The sequence below is a fragment of the Carassius auratus genome, unplaced genomic scaffold, assembly GCF_003368295.1.
Source record: "Carassius auratus strain Wakin unplaced genomic scaffold, ASM336829v1 scaf_tig00215606, whole genome shotgun sequence".
Lineage (NCBI taxonomy): Eukaryota > Metazoa > Chordata > Actinopteri > Cypriniformes > Cyprinidae > Carassius > Carassius auratus.
Window position 1 is genome coordinate 1 of NW_020528160.1, and position 21,011 is coordinate 21,011.

Sequence of the window (21,011 nt, forward strand, 5' to 3'; positions counted from 1 at the left end):
TCCAAATGATTTTTGCATTTGTTGGCTATTGCTACAAATATACTTGTGCTATTTAAGACTGGTTTTGTGGTTCAGGGGACACATATTAAAATTTTTATTTTTCAAATCTATGCAGTAATAATGTTTTAATGCATTTTTAAAAATCTAGATTTATTAGCCTAACTGTAAGCCTAGTTTAAGAAATAAATAATCACAAAACTAGAGTTTATCATATCCTTAAACGTGTCCTTTGATTCAGCGAGGCCTCATGGAAGATGACGCTGAGCCCATCTTCGAGGACGTGATGATGTCTTCACGCGGTCAGCTAGAGGACATGAATGAGGAATTCGAGGACACCATGGTGATAGATTTGGTAAGAATTTACAGATGTCCTGAGCTCTGTTTTCAGAGTTCTTCAGTGTATTTGTAATGTTTCTGGTTCATATTACAACATCTGTTCATCCGTTCTACATTTTAGCCAGCGTCGAGAAACCGGAGAGAAAGAGCTGAACTCAGACCAGACTTTTTTGACTCTACGGCCATAATGGAAGATGATTCTGTAAGTGCACCTTTAAGATATTCATATTTTTACACATGACCAAATGTAAATGTTCAAATGAAAACCATGCTTTGTTTTAAATGTCATTCTGAACATTCTTCAATTTGAATCCGTGCTACTGAGAAGGAAGTACTAATGGGTTTATCTTGTTGTCTTCTTCCTCTAAAAGGGATTCGGAATGCAGATGTTTTGAGAGAGATTTCAGCCTTTATGGGGATCACAACCAGCAACCTACAAGAATCACATCTTAAATTTATTTAGTGTTTAATAGCAGTTTCACACAACTGTACGCAAGCATGTGAGCTTCCTCTCTTAGTTTTGTGGTTGGCCATAATCCCATTGTGAGCCTTTCCTGTCAGTCAGTATTTCCTCAATTCATACGGACCAAAAAGAACCTCTCCAATCTGTAATCTGCTGGTCTTAGATTGGTGTCAGTTTCAGAAACATCTTTGCTGTATCGGTTCCTGTTTACATATCATCCATCGATACCTCCAAGCAGGTATGATCTGACCAGACATTGCTCAGACAGATTGCTTTTGAGCTATTTTAAGATGATCACCCGTTCATGATTTGGTTTTGTTCAGGGGGGAATTTTAAAAGCATTCATGATAAAGCCGTAATTTTTCTTTCAGGCTTGTACTGTTGGCCTTAAAAGTTTATTATGGCTTGAATTTGGTGTTAGATCACTTAATTTATCAGATTAATAAAAGCTAAGCCCACTTTTGTTCAGAACAACTTTTTTAAAACTTAAAATGTTTAGATATATGAGGATGTTTGAGGAGGAAGTACACAGAAGTATTCATTACTTAAGACACTGGTCATGTGTTTTATATAAACCTTTTGTTGAAGAACTTGTTTGTTCTCATTTTAAAGACGTTTACCTCCTCTGTTTAGAGTCTGCTCAGTGATTCACCTTTTTACTGTGCGTTTGTGGAAACATTGTAGCTTTCACACAATTCTGTATTGCTGTGAACATGTATTGGTGGTTTATTGGGCGTTTAGGTCCATCTGAAGATCCACAGAGCAGGTTTTGATTGAGTGATGTCAGAACCCGTGTTTGGACCGGTGTTTTAGATACTATTCTGTTTCAAGACGCCGATCAAACAGTGGGATTGTCATTTGTTTTAACCTTTTCACTGTTCAAACTTTGCTTTTTCTAAAAATAATAAAATAAAAGTAATGTTTAAATAAAAGTATTTAAAAGTATTGTCAAGTATTTTCAAGAGAACTTTGTGAAACCCATCTTTTTTCTAATACACGTTGATCGTTGCTACATTCAAGATTTGTTTGGATTATTCTCTGTGTGGTATTAACTTTCTATGAGGCGTATCTATGTAAAAATAACATTCTCAAGATCCTCAAAATATGAAGAGAAGTCTCTGAGACATAGTAAAGGAACGGAGTAAGGACTGAGTCAACAAACATTGGTTTTATTGGGAAACAGGCTTCAAGCCAACATAAACTGAATTCATTACTAGTTTTCAATGCAACACAATACTGTTTTATTTAATATAATATTAAAATAATAATATATTTTATATGTTTAAATATAGCTACTAATGTCAAACATAAATATGAATATTAAAAAGTAAAGCTCTGTTAATTCTGTCAGTCTAAATCTATTGTTATACAGTTGTAATAAACATCTGAAGCTGGAGAAATTGATGTATTCTGAAATAAAGATATTTGTATTCATGGCTTAGTATTAACAGCTGCACGCATTAGATGGCGCTGCTGAAATGTTTTATTCACTGTAATGTTTATTCCTGCGGTTTTTTGGAGACCACGCCCTAAAGAAATGTATACGCCCCACATCATAACGTTTATGTAACCAAGGGAACCAGTTGCCCACACTAGTTCAAGTAGCTTGCGTTCTCTTCTCGCGAGTTAAACAACAACCTCCCAAGCCGGGAAAAGTAACGCGAGACTTTCCCGGAAGCTTCTCTCTCCGCAGCCGTTCTTCCTTTGTTCTCGCGAGAGGTGGACAGCAGCGCCCCCTCCTTGTTCTAATGCGGAGAGGAAGGGAGGGGAGAAGCCTTTTCAAATACACATACATTTCAATATCGCTACTGAATATATATCCATACGTCTTTTTTTCTCCAAAGAATAATTTGTGCACATGGTGTGGATATTAAATTCGCGTATTTATCAGGCGTAACACGTACGACTCACCAAAGCGAAAGAAAAACGGCAGGATAAATCCTAAAAAGAAGCGAAGCGGCCTGTTTTGTTCCTGAGGCGCAGCTAACTCACGGAGCTTTGTTACACCCGAGCTGAAATTACTTCGCCAGCATGCACGGTGAATATCTGGTAGCCTAACCCACTGGAAGATTTGATGCACAAAAGCGGCCTGTTTTCTGTATTTGCAGCGGCGGCGGCGCTATGAAGAGCGGCGGACAATAACAGAGTGACGGTGCTTGTGTGCTGCTGCTGCTGCTATGATGATCTGAGGCTGATCGCGTATATGCACGACAAGAATAATAAACACCTATGGAATAGTGCTGCAAATAAGGACTGCGTTCATACAAGACAAGACGAGGAGTTCGTTTGTGCTCTGTTTGAATTTGGTAGTAATTGGAGGCCCGGTGGGGTGAAGAGCGCCACCAGTGTGTTGTTGAATATAAAAAAAGAATGCAAGCAATAGTGCAAATGCATCACTGAATGTGTTTTCAAACGGATCACCGTGGATGTGCTTTCATCCGATGACGACGATGATGGTCTGGCCGTATTTCGTGCCGTGGAAGAGGGGCAAACGTTAAGATGGAGTGGTTTTAATGCATACGATGTAAAGACAAGCATATCTGCTGAAATCTCCCTTGCATTTCACACTCGACGGATTTTCACGCTCAGGTTCATCGACATTGATGATACGTGGGCTGCCGGCGGGACTGAAGCCTTGTACTGTCGCTCCTTCTCTTTTTTTTCCTCCCCGAACTGGATCTCTAGCTCGACACTGCTGAGATGAACCCGGTGAATGCGACCACTCTCTACGTGTCAGCTTGTCGGTCGGTGCTGCAGTGCGATCCCAGGGACCCCCAGGCTTTGGCGGAAATCTATAAGCTCTTGCCTTTTTTCAGACAGTCTCTCGCCTGCCTTGTGTGTGGTGAGAGCCCGTTTATTCTGCTTCATCACTGCATGCTTGCATGATCACTTCTGCTTGATCACTGCACGCTTAGAGCTGCTCTCAGAGCTACACCGACCATGACACACCCCCATTCAGTCCACAAATTCCTGACCTACAATGACAACTGGAGCCTGGGCATTTAGACACACAGCCGTGCATGCAGACTCTGTGTTTATAGATGCATGGCGATTGAATAGTAATGGCTTGCCTGCTCATTCAGATAAAACCGGTAGCTTGAGACAAATTGCCCAGTTACCCAGATTCTGTCTTTACATACAACAAATATTTCATATAAATATAGTATATATAATAATTATATATTTATTTATAAATGTGTATATTAGAAATACATTCAAAGAAACATAATTGGTCCGGCATGCAAATCATTATATATATATATATATATATATATATATAATGTATCATTTATTTTATATATATATATATATATATATATATATATATAATTTACCAGTAATGCATGAATTTCATGTCATAATTGTTTTATAATTAGCTAGAAATGCACTTTGATTGCAAGTAATAAATTGATCGGTCAATAGGTGTGGGATGCCTGATTGCAATCTCCTTTTGCTAATATAGCTGTTTATAATCCATGCATATTTTGTAGTCACAACAGTAATTGTTTAATATTTATATTAAGCATTGCATGCTTACGTAATGTTCATGTATTTAGAAACACAATCCATTTGAGATCCCTGCTAACCATATGCTGAGCATGTAATATGATCGACATCATGCAAGATCACATGACCCTCTGATGTCAGCACACATGCAGGGCTTTTATTGAATGTTACAGAACCGTGTCTTGTTTAGATATAATGTAGTGCTTGTATTGCATTGCTCATGAGCCACAAAACCGATTAGAATGATCATTTTAAAGGTACAGCATCCAAGCTGCCTATATAATCTGCTTTTGCTTAATTAGTATGTAGCTGTTTGGTTATAATACCTTTTCTCTTGATTCATGGCCTAAACATGGTTTCTTTCTTTATTCAGGCAATTTGCTACAAGATCCAATCGCCCCTACCAACTCATCGTGCCAGCACTATGTCTGTAAATCATGTAAAGGTAAAAAGATGATGATGAAACCCTCGTGCAGCTGGTGTAAAGACTATGAGCAGTTTGAAGAGAATAAGCAGCTCTGCATCTTGGTGGACTGCTACAGAAAACTCTGCGAGTACATCGCAGACTCTCCTCTCGCCCAACACATTTCAAGTACTGTGGGAGGGTCCCCAGACATCTTGGCTCTCTTGAATGAGGGTCTCTCATTGGACAACAGACTGGGGGAGGAGTCACTCTCCCTGAGCTTGACAAACAAGTCCCCTACACCCTCAACCTCAGAAACGCTTCACAGTGAGGGACAGTCCCCATCGACAGAAATCAAGGAGCAAGACCTCAGTCCTCTAGGGGTGAATGGTCTCCAGGACTGCAATGGCTTGACCAACGTGGAGGAGTTGACTGCCAGTTTACCTTCACTAGAGGCCAGTGTTCCAGACGCGGAAAGCGGGGGCGATGCAGTGAAACAAGAGAGTTTCACAAATGAGATCCCTGTGTGCGAGGCAGTGGCAGCTGCTGGCGAGGACCTTTGCACCAGCACCATGGACATTTGTGGCTTTGGCGAGGATATTAAACATGATGGCGGGACTCTCCTCTTGAGTGTAGAGGAAGTGCTCAGGACTCTAGAACCAGACCACGTCGCCCAGGATGAGTGCCCTGCGATATTGCAGTCGACTCTCGAACCTTCGGCGAACATGAAAGGACCATTTGTATCGATCGACTCTGCTCGGCAGCTTTCCTCTCTCCCGCAACACTCGCAGGAGGTTCTTTTGCCCCAGCACCCAATCTCCCAAAAGAATCCACAACATTTGGGAATATCCTGTTCCGCGGTGACGCCCAGAATGCCACGGTCCAACCGGAAGCGGTCGCGGTCGGAAAGCGACAGCGAGAAGATTCAACCCGTACCCATTTCCACTTTCGTCTGCGGCCCAACGTTGGGCGCTTCCACCCCCGTTCCAGTCAAGTGCGAACCTAAATCTCCCACTCAGACTATCCCTCACATGGCGGCGGTGCCCAACGGTGGTGGCCTTTCTAAAGTGGGCAAGGCGTTACTGGTGCCTGCGAAAACTGTCAAAAAGACCATTGACAACCATGGACCCAAAAAGGCATACACTAAGTCCAAACAGGGCACTCCAAAGTCGAAGGAAAAGACGAAAGAACGGATTCTGACTAACACCCTCATTCCCGGGAGCCCCACGAAAGTGGTGTACAAAAAGGCGCAGGAGAAAAAGGGCTGCAAGTGCGGCAGAGCAACTCAAAACCCAAGTGTTCTTACATGCCGTGGACAGCGATGCCCCTGTTACTCCAACCGCAAAGCCTGTCTGGACTGCATATGCAGGGGTTGCCAGAACTCCTACATGGCCAATGGCGAAAAGAAGCTGGAGGCCTTCGCGGTGCCAGAGAAGGCGCTCGAGCAGACAAGACTCACTCTAGGCATCAACGTCACCAGCATCGCAGTGCGGAACGCCACCGGTAGCGGAGCCGGCGGGATGCTTAACGTCTCCACGGCGGCTGGCTCACCTGTGGCCTCCTTCTTGGCTACGGGGCCACACGAAGACAAAGGATTCGATGAACCATTGGACATGAGGTTTGACTGAGTACCAGATGATTCTCCTTTAACATCACCCTGTATTCCAAACCGGCTTGCTTTCAGTGTGATGGCACTGTACCGAGGGGCTGATGCCAGCAGAGTCCGCGATAAGGCAGCTACTGTGATCCTGTTCCAGTTCACACGATCAATTAAACTAGTTATTGCTGAAGCTTGTGCCTTTAAATCATTTGTACTATTCGTTTTGGTTTTCTTGCACACCTTTAGGAGGAGATACTGTAAGTCGAGAGTATCTTTTGGGAAAGGTCCTCTTTTTTTTTTACATTCAAGTACAAGTGATCTATAAGGCATGATCTTTGGCAAGATATACCTGACCTCATTGTTGTGGGTCACGCTATGTGCATATGTGGAAGATTTTCAATTGTAGGTTAGGGGATGAGACATGTTAAATGAGTGGTACCCTACAGCATCAGTAGAGACTGGTATTTATAAACCGTTTTTGTACACAGACTTAAGGAATTCAATTTAAAAAGTACATTTTATGATATATTTTGTAAGTTGCATTAACAACATTTGCAGTATTTATTGGGTATCACTTAACATAGATTACGGTCCACCCAGGGCATCAGCTGGATACCATTTCTACAGATGCAATTCACACAGATGCAGTATGTACGGTTTTCTGTCTAAATTATGTTGTTGTCCTGATTGTGCTAGTTTTTGCTGTCTCAAACTGTTTTTTTTTTTTCCTTGGGGCATTTAAATACCTGTAATATAAATGTAACATATTTCCACAAAAAAAGACAAATCCTAACATGACTCTCGTCTTTCATTTCAAAAATCGCTTTATCTTAGAAGTTGCATTGTTTGTTCGGGGTTTTTTTTCTGAAGGTGATTTTATAAACCTTTTTGACAAGTTTGGAAAGGTTGTTTAAATGATTAATGTATTAATTAGTGTGACTGTATATCCAGACTTGAATGCAAATGGAATAAGCTAAACACAGCCGCACAGACATGTGATGTTAAACAATGGGTGCTGCAAATAATTACAAGAGTGTATTACAATTACAACAAGACATTGCAATGAAACATATGTTGTCCATATGTGAGTGCATAACTTGTATGGCTGTACATGAGTGAACTGTACGTGTCCAATGTGTTTTTTCTTGGCTAAATCAACCAGAAGTAACATGAAGGTGGGTATAGCTTGTGGAGGTGGCTTTTTTTACAGGGCTAACATAATTTATAAGCATGCAATTTTAATGAGGTATTTCATTAATATTCCAGCTCAGGATAAATATAGCATAGGTAGGCACTATTGGGAACGTGGGAAAATCCATATATATTGCGTTTGTTTTCAATTGGAGCATCTTTGTCTACAGTAACCATATATACTGCACCTAAAACATCAGATGTTAAAAATATAACTATTAATTGGTCAAGTTCCAAAGAACACTAGATGGTTAACTGAAGTCATAATCCATAGGGTGCAGTAATGTTCTGGACTTTTGCCCAGAATTGTATTTTCAGCATTTACCACAAGTGGGCAGATTACAGACAAAAATAATTTGCTATTTTGCTATGCACCTCAGCAATTTGCATATTCATAACCTTTTTGTTTATAGGAAATCAAATCAATCTTTCTACAAATGTATGTAAAATGAGAGCCAAATCAAAGAAATAAAATAGCCATAATGCAAAAAAATGTAAAAGTTCCAGTGGATAGCAAATATTTTATATATAAGAATAATCACCTAATATATTGTCACAGTTTAGATATTGTGTGTGTTTGTGTATACATACATTCATATTTAAAGACAATATAACTATACTAATATTGTTGTAACATTTTTTTTTGTATTCATTTTTATTTCTATTAACTTATCTCTGACTGTTACAACAATATTGAAGTAATATAGTTACATGGTCTTAAAAATGTTTAATGAATCACCCAATAATTGCTTTACCAACATACTGTATAGTGTCCATATTTAATATGAAGAATTATGGTCTGGGTAAGAAAGTATACGGAAAGGAAGAACACGGTGTACTGTAACGTACATAGTTACTTTGAACTGAGTCAGTCAGTTTCAGGATAAATGTTATAAAATTAACAAACACTACAAAGAACAAACCAAAAATGCAGAAATCCTCAGTATAAGTTCAGCATTGGTAAAAGTATATACAACAGATAGTATGTACAAGACGATTTACCATTTTACAACGTCACAGTGATTTTCACATTTAGCTAATGTACAAGATTTATGTTTAAGGAATGAATTATGATATAAAAATAACTCGCAATACAAACACAATTATAGTGCTTATGCTGACAATCATGTCAATAATACAATCAAGGCATGATTTAGAAGTCTCTCCAACTGCATTTCTACATCCTAATATGCAGTTAGTCTTTTAAAAATGTGAGAAAGGCAATACAATCACAAGTCCAAAGAGGACAGAAGCACACAGGAAAAGCCTGCAGCTCTTCCACAGGTGTGAAAGTCTCGCTTAAAGTCGCGCCCTCCTTTTTCCTGCCCGGACAGACGCGTCGTGTCCAAACAACTCGCTTCCAAAACGTCCTGGCAAGCCCCTCGCTTTCTGTCGCCCCTCCAGGGCAGACGTGCTGGATTTGAGCTCCAACACGTTTCACCAAGGAGTTGATTTACGATCGGATCCGTCGACCGAATGTAAAAAAGCACCAAATATTTGCCCCTTTCCGAGCTCTCATCAATCAAGGTTAACTGTTTTGGCAAGAGACGGAGCACTTCGGCAGGCGCGTCCAAATGTTTTAAGGCGCTTGGCGGCCGTTCAGATAAAGCTCAGGTAGAAATACCGTGCAAGCCGAGTCTTGTTGCTCATCTTGGAGCTCAAAACAAAGCGTGAGCTGCTCTGTTTTCTAGTTGTGCATCACTAGCTGACCAAAAACGCTCCGAAGAAGCTTGACTTCTCGTCCATGTCGATGGTGCTAACGTTGCTGACCGTCACAAACACCCTGTCGCCTCCTCCAAGCTGAAAAAGCCCCGCTTGGTAGATGGAATACAGGCCGTATTCTGTGTCACGTGACCAGCAGGTCGTCCGGGCGTTCTTCATTAGCAGGATTGGCACCGGATACGAACTGACTTTTTTATAAACATACTGCAACATCGGTTTCCCCCGAACCGATTCGCCCAACGTCCTGTCCTCTTCCTCACGGTCGCTTTCGTCTTCCTCAATAAGCATATGTCGGAAGTAAGTTTGGGAGTAGATGTAATAAAGCCCGGCCTGCGGCAACACCAGTTCTCCGTCGCTTAACTCCACGTTCTGGAGGAAAGCCAGACCTTTTTCAGACTCCCACGACTGAATCTTCTGGCCATACACCTTCCTGTTTGGTTGACCTGCATTGTTAAGCCAAAGAGAAGGATCATGGGTCGGGTTTGACAGAAAAGCTGCATTGTTTCAGCATTTGGCAGACGAACAGAACGGAGTGCTTGTTTCAAAGACTCATCTCGTTTTGTTTAGGGCAAGTAGCCACAGAGATATGATGAAACAGTTTTTTTTAAAAGAGTAAAACGTCCTCTGACCTACATTAAAGGTTTATGGGCTTTCTTTGAAGGAAGCTAACATCAAAATGCAATGTTTATTTGCAGGAATGCAAAGCTGTTTTTGCATAGCTCAGTGGTTTTCCAGTCTGGCTGCATATCTTAGTGTACTTAAAAGGTGAATGTGGACTATGACCCAAAGATAAACTAGTAGTTGCTGTTGTTGTAATAAATCAGGACAAAAACAGAAACTGAAAAGAGCTGCAGAAGTCAAACTTTAACAAATTCCAGCAACTAATAAACAAAGCTTACATTTTTTTTTTTAGGAACAAGACATACCTCCTCCATCTTTTTCTGGTATATAGCTCCCAGTCACATGTGCTGCAATCTTAGGCCGAGGGGAATCATCTTGATCTTGGATCACCAAAGAGGGAAGTACACGTGAGACTTCGTCTGTTAAAAGCCATAAGGTTTGTTCACTCGTAGTTTGTCTTCACATAAAATAAAATATGAATGTGCTGTGAAATACCTTTGACAGCAGATGAAATTTCTTTTTGGTAACGACTTGACATCGACTGTTAAAGGAAATTAAGAAATGAAAAATAGCATTTAAAAAAGATTCAATTTCAGGTTTCACAATGAGTGTTGTGCATGAACCAATCATAGAGATTCAGCATAGAGATTCTAAGGAATTCTCCTAATCTGGGTTTCCTCAAGCTTAAAGGAAATTCCTCTATTAATTAAAAAAAGGAAAAACAATCCAAGTCATAAATGGACTCATTGTCTACACCCTGGCCAGCTTTATGATTCACGACCCCACTCTGAAGCGGATACCTTTTCAATCAAAAAGTGGAGCTGTTGAGTGACCTGCCAGCAGGGGTCGTCCTTTCCTTCCGCTGCGTTCAATTCCTGAGCCTTTATTGTTCTGAGGTTAGCGCGCATCAGACACGACACGCTGCTCTTGGAGAAGGTCTCTTTCATCTGTAAATAAAAAAAATATATACTATTAAATATTATATATATATATATATATATATATATATTTAATTAAATTAGCTCGGTGACCAAACAAAAAGTTTTTCATGTACTACATAAGCATTTTAAATGCGCATATTATATAAATTATTGTTTTACTTAGCCTACATAAAAAGTAAAAATAATGATATTACACATACTTATTCTAATTAAATCAAATCTAGGTCCATGACAGTAACAATTTTAATATTTTTTCTCTTTTGTATACATAAAATGCAACAAAAAAATGATACTTTTAGAAATTATACATTTATATAATTTTAGTTATCTATTTATACAATGCAAAATCTAATTGACTTTCATTATTATATGATGACTGACTGATTATATTTGCATTCATAAGTCGCAAAAAAGTTAAGACGTTTTTTTATTTATAATCAAAATTGTTTTATATTGCATGTTTACAAAATGACATTTACTATTATTATTTTTTTTTAAATCGTATAATTTTTTCTTGCATACAATGCTGAAATAATTATATAATATTATAGATGCGTATTTGTAATAAAATGATAAATGCTTAAATCGTGTCATTGTATGTATACACAAAATGTAAAAAATGAAAATAAGACACGGTATGTTCCATTTCTAATGTTATGCATACATAAAATGCACTGTATGCATAGAAATCTGTTCTATGCATACATTGCCCAAATTAATACAATATGTGCTTTTTTAAATTATTTATTATACAATAATAATTATAGAAATATATATTTTGCATACACAAAATGCTGACTTTTTTTCGCAGAAACTGTGCATTGCCATTGATAGTCGTCTGCTGTTGCTTAACTTGTACTTCAGGCTCCACTGAGCGACCTGTTGGCAGCTGTCCACTAAACAAAATGCAGGCAGAAACCTCAGCAAACGAACCGAGAAACGCTTTCAAACCAAAGCAATTCGCTCCAGAGTCTTCGATTTAATGCCATTTCCAGTGTCGCAATATGCACAACAAGGCGATAAGGCAAACTTTGCACAAGTTCTGAGGTAACGTGAATAAACACGCTCATGTTAAACGGCGCTTACCGTCGATAAGACGTTGCTGAAGTATATGAACGTTACAGCCACGGCTATTGTTTGCAGGAGAATTGCAGCCAGCAGCAGAAGTCCGATATATTGCATGGTGTGTGAGCTTGTCATGCTGACCGTAGCGTGTGTTACTTCAGCTCGAGACAAAAGCTGGGGCAGAATTCCTTCTCAAGTCTCTACATATGAAAAAACATGGAGGCGGGGCAGCGCTTGACTATCAAGGAAACTAAGTGCAGGTTTTGCTTTCCTGTAAAGATGTGAATGTGTAAAGCCTCTTTCGTTTTTGCTTTTATGTTCAGTTCGATCATAATATGTAAGAATTACTTGTAAAAAGTTACGTAGCTTAGCCTTTGTCTCATAAAATCGTTGGTGTCCTGCTGGAAAATCTCGTTTAAAGTCATAACTCACTCAAAATTGAATTCTGTTAGGCTATCATTTTCCCCAGTTTTTCCCTAACCCCTATGGCTTTCCTCATTCCATGCATGGAACACAGATGGAGATGTTTGACGGAATGACAGTTTAATCGCTGTTCACTTTTATTGTTTCAGAAAGAAACATCTGAAGTGAAAAGTCTCTGTTTGAGTTCCACTGAAGACAGATGGATGTAAAACAACATGAGGCCGAGGAAACTGTGGTAGTATTTTTATTTCTGAGCGAACTGTTCCTTTAACCAAACTTTATCACATATGATGAATTAATTTGTAAGGTGCCTTAATTATAAACATTTTGAACTTTGCTTAAGAATATCTATTATGTCATCTGATTTATAGTCCTAGCAAGTAAATTACCTTTTAGTGTAATTCTAAAAATGTTCAAGTTCAGGTCCCATCAAGTGTTTTTACTATGAAATCTGAAGATTTTTTTTATATTTTAAACGTAAGTTGTAGAAAAATTGTTATATCAAATACATCAGACTTTTGAGAAATTAATTTGTAGGCCTACATTTCTCAGTCATCATTGTATTGAACTGCATTATGCTAATGCCCACCAAACTTAAAACTACAGCGCTTTGAATCCTTTGTGTTAAGTATTAGACTGTATTAGACTACTTAGTTGGTTTAAACTGGAAGAACATCTTGGATTAGAACTTGAATTAATGACCAACTTGCATCAGCATTTAGAAACCATCCACAGTGTTCCGCTTAAGATGGATTTAAAACAATTTACAGTTTTATTTTTAATGAATTGATTTATTTTCATTCAGGAACATTCTGATTTTAAATCAGATTCACGTATTGTTCTATTGCAATGTAGCGTTGTTCTTGTTCGAGAAAACATGACCAATTCTGACTGTATTTGATTTCTAACATGTGGTTGCAATCTGGTCCCATTTACAAAGTCTAGGGGGTATTCCATGTATTGTGCTTCTCAGGGGCTGGCCAGTTCTTGCCATCTGATTTAAAGAGCTATTCTGTTACTCCCATCAACTTCAGCTGACAGGTTTTGGTGGGCCCCTTTAAAAAAAAAAGAAAAAAAAAGTAAATTGTAAATTTTAGGGTCCAAATAGTGCAACTACATTTTCTTCCTGTTGTCCAACCCTGTATAGTTTTTACATCACATGACAAGATGATTTGCTCATGCCATTCTAGGTGCTTCATAACACCAAGTACCTTTCAATCCCAAGCCAACGGACAAATTTTCCAAAATACATGAACGTTATACAACCCCCAAAATGTTTATTAAAAACAGTGTTTCTTTTGTTCCATCCATGAGTATGATTATTAAGTTTAAAGACATAATAAATAGGAATAACACTCTTTAAAAAGCACTACTGTTTCCAGCAGATCATATTTAATTGTTAACCTGGAGGTGCTTACATGTTCTCTCACATTACCGCTTATAGAGGCTTATAAAACGACTCCCAATGTGAGTTCACAGCGGAGCAGGATAGGGGCCTTCCGATGCTCTGTCCCACTCCGCAAGCTTCAGCAAAGTTACCCAGTTTTGCTTTTTTTCATGGACTTGTTTGTGCCAGATGTGTCACGCTGAGATTAGATCAGCGTTTATAATCAACAGCAGATGAACGGAGGTGACCAAACATCAGCAGAAATCAGCAGAAAATGAAGGGCATGCTTCTTTATTAAGATTTAGCAGTGCTCTTATATAGGCTTATTGTGAAGAACCAGTCTGATTGGCAATATAGTCAAACAATGCATGTGCTGATTGTTTACATTAATTCACAATTCTGAAGCCAAAGCAAGGGATTGCAAAGCTAAACAAATTGTCCTCGCATGTAGAACAATGGAATTACTGGTATGAACCTTGTTCTTAATTCAAATATTTCTTTTTGTTTCCACACCCATTCTCTTTCGCTCTCTTTCTTTCTTTCACTCTATCTCTGCCAGCCAGCTGCATTCGACTGTGGTCTCTGAAGGCCACGGTGTTGACACGTCCTGCTCTGAATTGCAGGCAAACTAAACAATGCAATAAGCAGCACTGTGGATCTGAACGTATCTGGCACATACACAGTGGAAGGGAGGAGGAGGAACACAAAGGAGAAAAAAGAAACACAACGGCAGGCGACCAGTGGACGGGCCGGAAACTTGGGATTTTCCAGCAGAAGCGAATGTAAAGTGTTGATTTGGCGGGGTTGTTTTAGCTGACGCCAGGAAAAGCTGCAGCCAAAGAGTGACAAACTCATCGCTTATGGTGACCCTGCCACATTCATGCATCAGCAGAAAGATCTGAGGATCTATTTTATGAGTGTGTGGGTGGTGTTGGTGTGGGAGGTAGTGGACGGAGACTCTTCTGCCCATGAAACACGACTGTAGTCTGGCGCCATGATTGACCGATGGCCGCACCGGAGAGAAATTCCTCCCCCACTGACTCCCTTTTTCTTGGAGCTGAATGTTTGAGAAACTCCTGAACACACAGGAACACTCTCTCATCGTAAACTATTAAACTTTCAAAAGGAGAAAATCCAAGATTATATCTAGGGAGCAGAATATCATTAAGACTTGTAGGTGAAATCGTTTGACTTTAGTAAGCAACAATTTAACAATAGCTAAGAAACTACAACATTCTGGTAAACCTTAGCAAACATATAATAGTGCCCTGGAAAACCCCACATAGAAACCATGTTCACCAGCCAGAAATCATAGCAACACATGGTAAAGCCCTAGCAATCACCCAGAGTACATAGCAATGCCCTGGTAACCACCAATAACACATACAGTAGCAACTACAGTACATGGCAACATCACAGAAACGACCCAGAAAACAAAGCAACACCATGGTTAGAATTATGAACACCTTTGCAACCATAGCAATGTCCCAGCAACCTCTCAGAACACATAACAACAGAGACAACCTCTCAGAAAACATAACTACAACCTCTCCGATAAAACAACACCCTGACAACCTATCAGAACACATAACAACAACCTCTCAGAACGAACAACACCCTGACAACATCTCAGAACACATAACAACAGAGACAACCTCTCAGAAAACATAACAACAACCTCTCTGAAGAAACAACACGACAACCTCTCAGAGCACATAACAACACCCTGACAACCTCTCAGATCAAACAACACCCTGACAACCTCTCAGAACACATAACAACAGAGACAACCTCTCAGAACACATAACAACAACCTCTCAGAACAAACAACATCCTGACAACATCTCAGAACACATAACAACACCCTGACAACCTCTCAGATCAAACAACACCCTGACAACCTCTCAGAACACATAACAACACAGACAACCTCTCAGAACACATAACAATACCCTGACAACCTCTCAAAACAAACAACACCCTGACAACCTCTCAGACTACATAACAACATTCTGACAACCTCTGGTAACCACCAATAACACATACAGTAGCAACTACATGGCATCATCACAGAAACGACCCAGAAAACAAAGCAACACCATGGTAAGAATTATGAACACCTTTGCAACCATAGCAATGTCCCAGCAACCTCTCAGAACACAAAACAACACCCTGACAACCTCTCAGAACACATAACAACAGAGACAACCTCTCAGAACACAAAACAACAACCTCTCAGAACACATAACAATACCCTGCCAACCTCTCAGAACACATAACAACAGAGACAACCTCTCAGAAAACATAACAACAACCTCTCAGAACACATAACAATACCCTGCCAACCTCTCAGATCAAACAACAACCTGACAACCTCTCAGAACACATAACACAGACAACCTCTCAGAACACAAAACAACACCCTGACAACCTCTCAGATCAAACAACACCCTGACAATCTTTCAGAACACATAACAACACAGACAACCTCTCAGAACACATAACAATACCCTGACAACCTCTCAGAACAAACAACACCCTGACAACCTCTCAGACTACATAAAAACACCCTGACAACCTCTCAGATCAAACAACACCCTGACAATCTCTCAGAACACATAACAACACAGACAACCTCTCAGAACACATAACAAAACCCTGACAACCTCTCAGAACAAACAACACCCTGACAACCTCTCAGACTACATAAAAACACCCTGACAATCTCTCAGAACACATAACAACACAGACAACCTCTCAGAACACATAACAAAACCCTGACAACCTCTCAGAAGAAACAACACCCTGACAACCTCTCAGAAGAAACAACACCGACAACCTCTCAGAACACATAAAAACATTCTGACAACCACTGAAAACACACAAAACCCAACACATAGAAACACCCTGACAAGCTCTCAGAACACACAACAACGCCATGACAACCTCTCAGGACACATAGCAACACCCTGGCAACAATTTGTAATGCCATAGTATAGCGGTGTTTGCACGGGAAAGCACTCAAAGTTCTGAATGTAATTTCGCATGACAATAAGTCTCAGGGCTGTTTCATATCAGCTTTGGGTTCACTACAGTTATATAGAGCTGAACTGTGATATCATTGTGTTACTATGCACTTTTCCAAACTGATAGCAAGCTAAAGTGAGAACTAATAGGACCTCAGGGCTGGTTTTCCCTCCTGAGGGATTTTTAAACTAAGCTGCAGGGGCCGTAAAGACTTGACAGAGCGCTGATGAATGTGTGATCATATCCATTGCAAAGAACATGGGGGGTTTCACAGAGAGTTACAGGGCCTTGATTCAATGCTTCATTGCACTTGGGGAATCAGGAATTTGGCTCGTGAAAAGACTCCCAATTTTGGGGGGCCCACTTCATCGTCAAAAAATAAAATAAAATCACTTGTTAGTGTCAAATGCTCAAAAATGGAAAACAGAGCAGGAGGAAATGAAGAAGGGGTGAAAGAGTAAAATCATTTGTTGGAGCTATAAAGTCATGGGGGGGCTAAAATTATATTCTAACATGCCTAAGCCATGCAATAAAAGTGCCAAGAGACTTAAAGGTCGTTTTACAAGGGCGTATTGTACTTCTCAGTGACATCACTCCTTAGTAAGAGGGAAGGGAGACAGGGAGATTCCCAGTTTTCCCTCTGGGGTGAAAAAGGCCAAGGTTGATGTTGATTGCCATGTCGCCATGTGGGAGGATTGTACTGAGGGCCGGCCTGCCCTCGCTTCATCCATAGCCATTAGAGCTGAAATGAATGCATGCTATATATTTATTTAGGTTTTTAAATAGACATACACTTCAGGTCAGAGATCGCTGAGAAAGTCTGTCTGGAACTGCTAAGGAGGAGGAGATTTCCTCGGCTGATTTATGAAGATGAAAATGTGAAGGCTTAGAGGGGTGTTGAGTGCTTTTAGACTTGGCAGTATTTCTCTATTAAGAGGCTGTAAAAGCCAAATGGTCATTCTTGGGTGGGGTGTGATAGATGAGCTAATCTCTGACTCTGCGTGCAAATGCGCAAGCCAACATGTCAAGTACAGAAATGTACATGAAACAGGCTCAAATGTTCATCAGAAAGTCTAAGTATGACCACTCAGTGATGTACATAATGTACTGTGAGCGCCAGTGCTGGACAAACTCATGTACTTGAGATTAACTACAGTTAATGTAATGAAATACATTTCAGCGTTACTTTAGCACTACCACGAAATAGATCAAGACCATGTCATTATTCACTCATTTACATATATTAATTTACTTTTACATGTATTCATTTTGTTTGTTTGTGTTCCACAGAAGACGGAAAGGGGTGTAGACTTGGAAGAACATGAGGGTGAGTGAATAATTAAAGTTTTATTTATTTTATTTAATATTTTTATTGAACCATATCTTTAATTATCAAAAGTAAATGTACTGTTTCAGAGACTATTATTCTGTTCAAAACCCAGCAAAAAAGCATGAGAAAGAATGGAAAAAAATATGGGAGAAAATCCCAAATTATAAAATTAGAATTTATTATCCAACATCACATTATCAGACAACATAACTTATGATAAACAGAATGTTACTGTGTATTTGCGTGGAGGCTTACAGTTATTATAGTTATCATTCTGTTTGGTGTGAATAGTATGGTGGATGGTGATTTTTAAATCAGTTCACAAATGGCACTGAATGATTCATTTGTGACAAAGTAGATCGTAGAGAGCATTTGGTGCCAATTAGGCTTATGATAGTTTTGGGAAAAGCAGCCCTGGCCAATTTCGGACATTGCTATTTCTTCTTGGAATGGGTCTCAGTGTCTTCAGTGAATTAAGGAGGAGTGACGTTTTTTTATGACATGTAGTGGAGTAAAACATAAAATATCAGACTTTTAGAATGTAGTGAAGGAAAGCATAAAATACAAACAATCTATTACTGGATTTGCTCAAGTTTTTGAATCTGGTTGTGGTTGTTCACACTGTATGTGTCATATTCAAACTGAGTTCACTTTCAAAACAGTTAAGCGCTCAGAAGTGGAGGTAACCATTTTTTTTGTGTGTGTACATTGCCACATCGAACCTTCTGTTAGAAATGAAATCAGACTTTGATTTAACATCATTTTTTAATGAGTCACTAAGTGTCTAGCTGTCATCAGCTCAGGAATATTGCCGTAGTAGCTTTGACAATGAACTGCTTTACAGAAAAATGGGAGGCCTGGCTTCGTGCAAGCAACTACCCTTTAATTCAGGAAGCAATGAACAATGTGAAAGATAACATTCCTCCAAGCGCTAGGTATGTGAACTACTCTGGTCTTGTTTTCCTTTGAAATAATCACGCAGCTTTCCCTGATTAATCACTGACTACTCGTATTACAGGTGCCATTTATAATCTACATGGGATTTGAGACGTTGGCATGAAAAACTCTTCCTGAAGGCAAATCATGCAAAGTTTGAAAATGTGTATCGGGTTATGTAGCTGCTGGGAACAGGAACTGCCTCGCACTTTGCCACCTAGCTTCTTGAGATCAAGTTTGCCCGTGTGACATGAGCTGTCACACTCTTGAGTAGGTTCACATAAAAACATTTTTCAGTTTCTCTGTCAATGCACGAATGATAACAGGTTATTCCGGTCAGCAGGATAATCTCAGTTCGGCCTGCAGGCTAACGCTGCCTGTGCTCACTTAAAGAGTTAGCAATTCACCCTTCTGTCACAGTCACAATAAAAAAAATGTTTGGAAAGCAAAAACAGAACTAACTTCTTGAAGACTCTTCAAAGGAAGTCAACAAACACTGGATCAAATAAGAGGTTTTCATAAATGCGTCAGAGACATAGACAAAGTTTGTTTCAAGTTCTTCTGAGTTCATTTGTTCTGTTTTGTATTTTGTGATTTCAGGGGAAAAAACACACCCAGATATGTTTATAGCTTAGTCGTTGCTCTTTTATACCGCAATAAAATGTAATATAATCAATATAATTACTTCTCATTTCAGTAAGTAATCAGCGCAACATTAGGTGCAAGGTATACATTTATCAGTTTGTCATCTTAGTACCTTAGCATTGCTATAGCACAATATTGTGTTTATAAAATGTATATAAAAGTTAATAATAGTAAACATTTTAAATTATGCTGAGACAAAAGTAAATGAAAACGCAAAATTTAAATGACATTAATAAAATGACTGTGGATAGTATGGCTCTGATAAGTTTAGTGCAAATTTTATAAAACATAAATATATACAATATAAATAATACAAATATATATATTTTTGACATAACGTTCTTAAAATATATTTAATATTATAAAGAAAAGTCATGTGGATAATACAGCTGGTCTATGACTTAATTAGTAAGAAATGTTCATATTGTTCATATTAAAATCCCTGATGTTTTTTTGGAAGATATTAGAGTTTTGTGCTGGAGAACAGTGAGATCTTTTACGAAAGCAAGTCATTGTCAGCGGTTTATTTTGTAGCCAAGAAATCACATAACCAAGATGATTTCCCAAACAATTGCTATATTTTAACACAGCATCAAAAGAAACATGATTCCAGCCTTCACTGACTCACATACTCATCATACCTGAAAGAAGATAGTAGTATCATTTTGGAAACTGGCATGCAATGTGGTTACAAAACAATAAGAGCTAGAAAAGAGGACATAAATGAGGGTGTATTACAAAGATCTGTTCATTTCTTTATGCTTTTTCCTGAGAATAATGGTAGTTTATGTAAAACATCTAGAGAAACTGATTATTGTCCCCCCACTTCCAGTTAGATAATAAAAGATGCAATAAAAGCGAAGTTCTCACAGGTGAGAAAAACAGCAAGAGCCGCATTCCGCCGCACTCATCTGCTCCCCCCGGCGCTTCCCATGCGCTAACAGTGACAGATAGCTTCACTCAAATACTCCCTTCCAGCTCGTGTTTCACTAAACCACCACTCCGCTAGGTTTTTAGGAAATTCCCTTTTGTTAAAAATGCTGACTGCCAGCAGCACAGAAACTGCCAAAGAAGTTGCAATTCCAAGTCAAGAGTTCGAACATTTTCCCAGCAGTGTTGTATTTTAACAGGCGTAAGTTATATGTAAACATGATGATACGCTCTGAGAAAAGATTTTATGACATAAACATATTTTTATGAACATGTGCTATCCATCTAAAATGATATCTGTCCCTGAAAGCTCTGTCATGCCAAAAATAATATGTAAATTACTAATTTCCCCATACATTTTTTTTTGAGTAATTACTATTAATATTTTTTCTTTCTTTTTGGAAAAGTAAATACTGCTTGTTTTGTTTGAATCAGTACCCTTTCTATTTTCTATTTTATATATATATATATATATATATATATA

At 39.0% G+C, this 21,011-nt stretch overlaps 2 protein-coding genes and 2 long non-coding RNA genes across 5 annotated transcripts; 3 read left to right on the forward strand and 1 right to left on the reverse strand.

The window, feature by feature from the left end:
- Nucleotides 1–232: 232 nt before the first annotated feature.
- On the forward strand, nucleotides 233–791 carry LOC113095078 (uncharacterized). Its single transcript, XR_003288269.1, has 3 exons — nucleotides 233–352; nucleotides 458–538; nucleotides 708–791. It is a non-coding gene; the product is annotated as an uncharacterized LOC113095078 (long non-coding RNA).
- A 1,978-nt stretch (nucleotides 792–2,769) lies between these two features.
- On the forward strand, nucleotides 2,770–7,102 carry LOC113095079 (E3 ubiquitin-protein ligase MSL2-like). The gene is made up of 2 exons (XM_026260693.1): nucleotides 2,770–3,641; nucleotides 4,680–7,102. The coding sequence occupies exons 1-2, from the start codon at nucleotides 3,500–3,502 to the stop codon at nucleotides 6,335–6,337; spliced, it is 1,800 nt and encodes a 599-aa protein (XP_026116478.1). The 5' UTR covers nucleotides 2,770–3,499; the 3' UTR covers nucleotides 6,338–7,102.
- Nucleotides 7,103–8,260: 1,158 nt separating this feature from the next.
- LOC113095080 (tumor necrosis factor ligand superfamily member 10-like) lies at nucleotides 8,261–12,089 on the reverse strand. Of its 2 annotated transcripts, none has more exons than XM_026260695.1 (5): nucleotides 11,871–12,089; nucleotides 10,644–10,790; nucleotides 10,339–10,384; nucleotides 10,149–10,223; nucleotides 8,261–9,665 (listed from the first exon to the last, which is right to left on the reverse strand). In XM_026260695.1, exons 1-5 carry the CDS (start codon nucleotides 11,982–11,984, stop codon nucleotides 9,202–9,204), a joined length of 846 nt encoding a protein of 281 aa, XP_026116480.1. In that variant the 5' UTR covers nucleotides 11,985–12,089; the 3' UTR covers nucleotides 8,261–9,201. The 2 variants fall into 2 exon arrangements, with proteins under 2 accessions (XP_026116480.1, XP_026116479.1); XM_026260694.1 differs by having other exon boundaries at nucleotides 10,149–10,262; nucleotides 11,871–12,085.
- LOC113095081 (uncharacterized) lies at nucleotides 10,128–20,854 on the forward strand. The gene is made up of 5 exons (XR_003288270.1): nucleotides 10,128–10,279; nucleotides 12,422–12,507; nucleotides 17,977–18,013; nucleotides 18,861–18,951; nucleotides 19,035–20,854. It is a non-coding gene; the product is annotated as an uncharacterized LOC113095081 (long non-coding RNA).
- Nucleotides 20,855–21,011: the final 157 nt, after the last annotated feature.